Raw genomic sequence first — 3,298 nt, 5'->3', positions numbered from 1 at the left:
CCATTTAGCTAATAATAGACAAGACTAACTCTCTCTACCCACTCGTGGTTTCCCTTTTCTCAGGCCATGTCGGTTTCAGGTTTATCCTGAGACCTGAGCTGGTCTGTGATTTTATTGTTTCTCTCTAACATTTTCTTGTCCGTCTCATTTTCAGTCATTATTTTGAAAGATGAATTAGGTCCACATGATATGTATGGGATAAATCAGAAGACAGAACGATAATAAGCAAGTAGAAATTGAACCTAATTTTCAAAATCTCTTCAATTACCACAAGAATTCATTCATAATCCAACATGAAAACTGAGAATGTAAATCCTAAATATCCATAACAAAACAAAATTACTTCCTCATAACATGATCAGCCAACAAAATGTCCTAAATTAAAAGGCTGACCAAAATTCTTTCTGAACTGTTCTTTGGCTCAATGATGAAAGTAAGCATTTCAACTACTGAAATTACCTGGGATATGGAGATAAAGCTTAATCCTCGTCTTCCTCATCGCCATCTCCACCGGCAGCCTTCTTGCTAGCTGCTTTTTGGTTCCTTCGCTTCACTCTTCCAGCTCGTCCACCTCCAAGAGGACTTGTGAGAGAGAAGTCAATGTGCTTCTGTGAGTCGACCCTCACCATGAAAGATGGGATGTTCACCACTTGCCTTCCAACCCTTAAAAACAGTACAAATATTTGGTTTTAGATATTGTAATCTATTAATCAATGTGTAACATTACTCCTAGACAACAACCAATCACACAAGTAAAGTGAATTTTACAGTGATCATTTTAAATCCATGTGAATCTTCTGGCAGAATTAGAAAAAACAAATAATGCTAGGATTGAGTAATGAAGTAAAACCATTGACTATTAAGTTTTACTCAGAAACACTAGCAAATGAGAATACTTGAAGTATCAATCTTGTGTGTCCGGTCAAGAATAGCACAATGATATATTCCAAATAACCTGATCAACTGATACAGAACTGACACTGATTTTATGATTCAAGTAATTGCAACGCTTTATAAGATAAACTCTTTCCTACTGCAGTTCTAGCTAACAGATCAAGAAAACAACCCGTGGATTTTCACACAAAATGCATCTAATTATTGTAATTGTAATCTTCCATCCATTTCAAAAGAGTTCCTGATGTGAAGGCATACTACAAGTGACAAGATATCAGCTTGCAAACACGACATTCGAAGAATTAGCCAAAAAACAGTTATAGAACAAAATGCAAATTCTCAGAATGAAAAATATAATTAGCAATAAAACAACAAAAACAAAAATTACTTAGCAACTTTAACTCCTTAACGAATCAATATGAACTGAACAACAAAATTCTGGGATTACCAGCTACATTAATCTCCCAGATAATGAACATGGTAAGAGGATAAAAATCCCATCCTATATATTAGTAAGATATTAAATGAAGAAGCGTAATCAAGAATTCAAAACATTAGAAACACCACCAAAATAAGCATAACGAGAAAGAGGGATTAGTACCTGATATGCCTTTGCCTAATGAGGACACGAGCATGATGAATGGACTTTGCCATACCCGACTTGAAAACAAGAGTCTGAAGACGACGTTCAAGGAAGTTCTCAACAGTCAAAGCTAAGACATAATCAAGCTTGTTCTGGCTCTCATCCAAAAGCCCATATCTGTTCATTCTTCTAAGAAGAGCCTCACCCTCAAAGATACGACGAGGGTTCTTCTCATCAAGAGTGAGAAGCATTCTAGCAGCATTACGGATACGGCTCAAAGCATATTGAACCCTCCAGAGCTCTCTCTTACATCGAAGCCCATACTCACCAACAAGCTTCAACTCAGCATCCAATCGCTCCTTCTCATATGGACGTCGAGGCTTCTTGAACGTCTTCCCATCTACCAATATCAATCAAATACAGATAAATCACTATTTTTCATTTTAAACAACAGAGAAAAATGAAACTAGATAAGAACAGTCTATATAGAAGAAAAAAGTCTGTATTTTCAGTGTGTCAAAAGGCAGAGATTATAACTTAACCCTAATTATTCCACAATTAGCTAATGGTTTGATATGAAGATTATACCTAAAATACCTTATGGATCGCGCAAGTATGATTTCGATTCCTACAAGAAAACTAGTAGAAAACCTAAGCAGATTATGAACAGATAGGATCGTACTTGAACAGATCAAAAATGCCTAATTACTCCAGACACTAAGCAAACTATTAAGATCTAATCAGACTATCGAGATCTTGACTTGAGAGTAATAAACCGAGAGAGACAGAGAGAGAGAGACGGAGAGAGAGAGGGCTTACAGTTCCGGTAAAAATTAACGTGAACCATCCTGAAACTTCACCGTCGCTGGTTTAGTTCTGCGCTCTCCTACTAAACCCTAAAATCTAACAAAGAAGGCGGGAGAGAAGAAATGTAGATCGTGCGATGAATTTATATAAATGAAACTTTTCAAACCCTATTTTTAAATGGGCTTTATTAGGTTGGGCCAGTTGGTTTACTGGGCTCGAAGTATCAAGGAGGCCTGTTTGTTGAGGGAAGATTGAAGATTCACACAATCACGGAAGAGCAGAATACCCGCCACTAGGGGTGGGAATTTTGCCCATGAGCCCGAACCCGTCCACGGACACCCAAGCCCAACGAGGACCATGGACGCCCGCGCCCGCCTCGGGCACAACCCGCCCAGCCCGCCAAAATTTGGTGGGCGGGCATGGGTTAAAACCTCTACCCGCGCACCCGCCCATGCCCGCACCCACTTAACCTCACCCAATGATAACCAACCAAATTACATCAACTTTATGGGTTGATGAAGCCCCAGCTGTCTATGTTGCTAAGCTTAGTTGAGTTGGTAAACAATTTTTTTTAAGGGCAATCACACGAACCCAATACATTGCTTTGCAATGACCCAAAAGAATTCCTAGTAGAATATTGAAGTAGTCTTTGGCTCTGAGGGAACAAAGAGTGGGGTAAGTTTATATTATATCTCATGAGAATTCTTCATTAGTTTTCAATGTGAGATTAAATTCCTAAAAGGAACAACACAAATAACGTCTTGTTTTAATCCCACATTGTCTCTTTAGAATCAGGAAAGGTGTTTGCAGATTCTATAAAAGAAGAGGAAAAAGTGATTTTTTTCAAGTCATGAGATTACTCGCTACCCGCCCGCCCATACCCGAACTTCTTAATGGGCTTGGGCGGGTAATGGGCAAGGCAAATTTCAAAATTGCCCGCCCAATTAACCCGCTTACCCTAATAGCCATTGAAATTTTATACTAGACCCGCACAGCCCGATGCTTCAAGTGGTC

The 3,298-nt window shown here is 38.8% G+C and overlaps 1 protein-coding gene across 1 annotated transcript; it reads right to left on the bottom strand.

Annotated features, from left to right (window-relative positions):
* Positions 1-246: 246 nt before the first annotated feature.
* On the bottom strand, positions 247-2,446 carry LOC147532532 (small ribosomal subunit protein uS4y). The gene is made up of 3 exons (XM_086647981.1): positions 2,297-2,446; positions 1,496-1,877; positions 247-663 (listed from the first exon to the last, which is right to left on the bottom strand). Exons 1-3 carry the CDS (start codon positions 2,322-2,324, stop codon positions 480-482), a joined length of 594 nt encoding a protein of 197 aa, XP_086504107.1. The 5' UTR covers positions 2,325-2,446; the 3' UTR covers positions 247-479.
* Between the last annotated feature and the right edge of the window lie 852 nt (positions 2,447-3,298).

The sequence above is a fragment of the Eschscholzia californica genome, unplaced genomic scaffold (assembly GCF_041429995.1).
Source record: "Eschscholzia californica isolate CP2 unplaced genomic scaffold, dmEscCali1.0.p SCAF_6, whole genome shotgun sequence".
NCBI classification, from domain to species: Eukaryota; Viridiplantae; Streptophyta; class Magnoliopsida; order Ranunculales; family Papaveraceae; genus Eschscholzia; species Eschscholzia californica.
This window is presented reverse-complemented; position numbering and strand designations above follow the sequence as displayed.

What these genes read in the sequence shown, in the direction of transcription:
- LOC147532532 (XM_086647981.1), bottom strand. Translation starts at nt 2,324, where the DNA reads ATGGTTCACGTTAATTTTTACCGGAACT. An exon ending in CGTTAATTTTTACCGGAACT is followed by an intron (nt 1,878 to 2,296) that starts GTAAGCCCTCTC and finishes TGATATTGGTAG; the next exon opens with ATGGGAAGACGTTCAAGAAG. An exon ending in ATTAGGCAAAGGCATATCAG is followed by an intron (nt 664 to 1,495) that starts GTACTAATCCCT and finishes ACTGTTTTTAAG; the next exon opens with GGTTGGAAGGCAAGTGGTGA.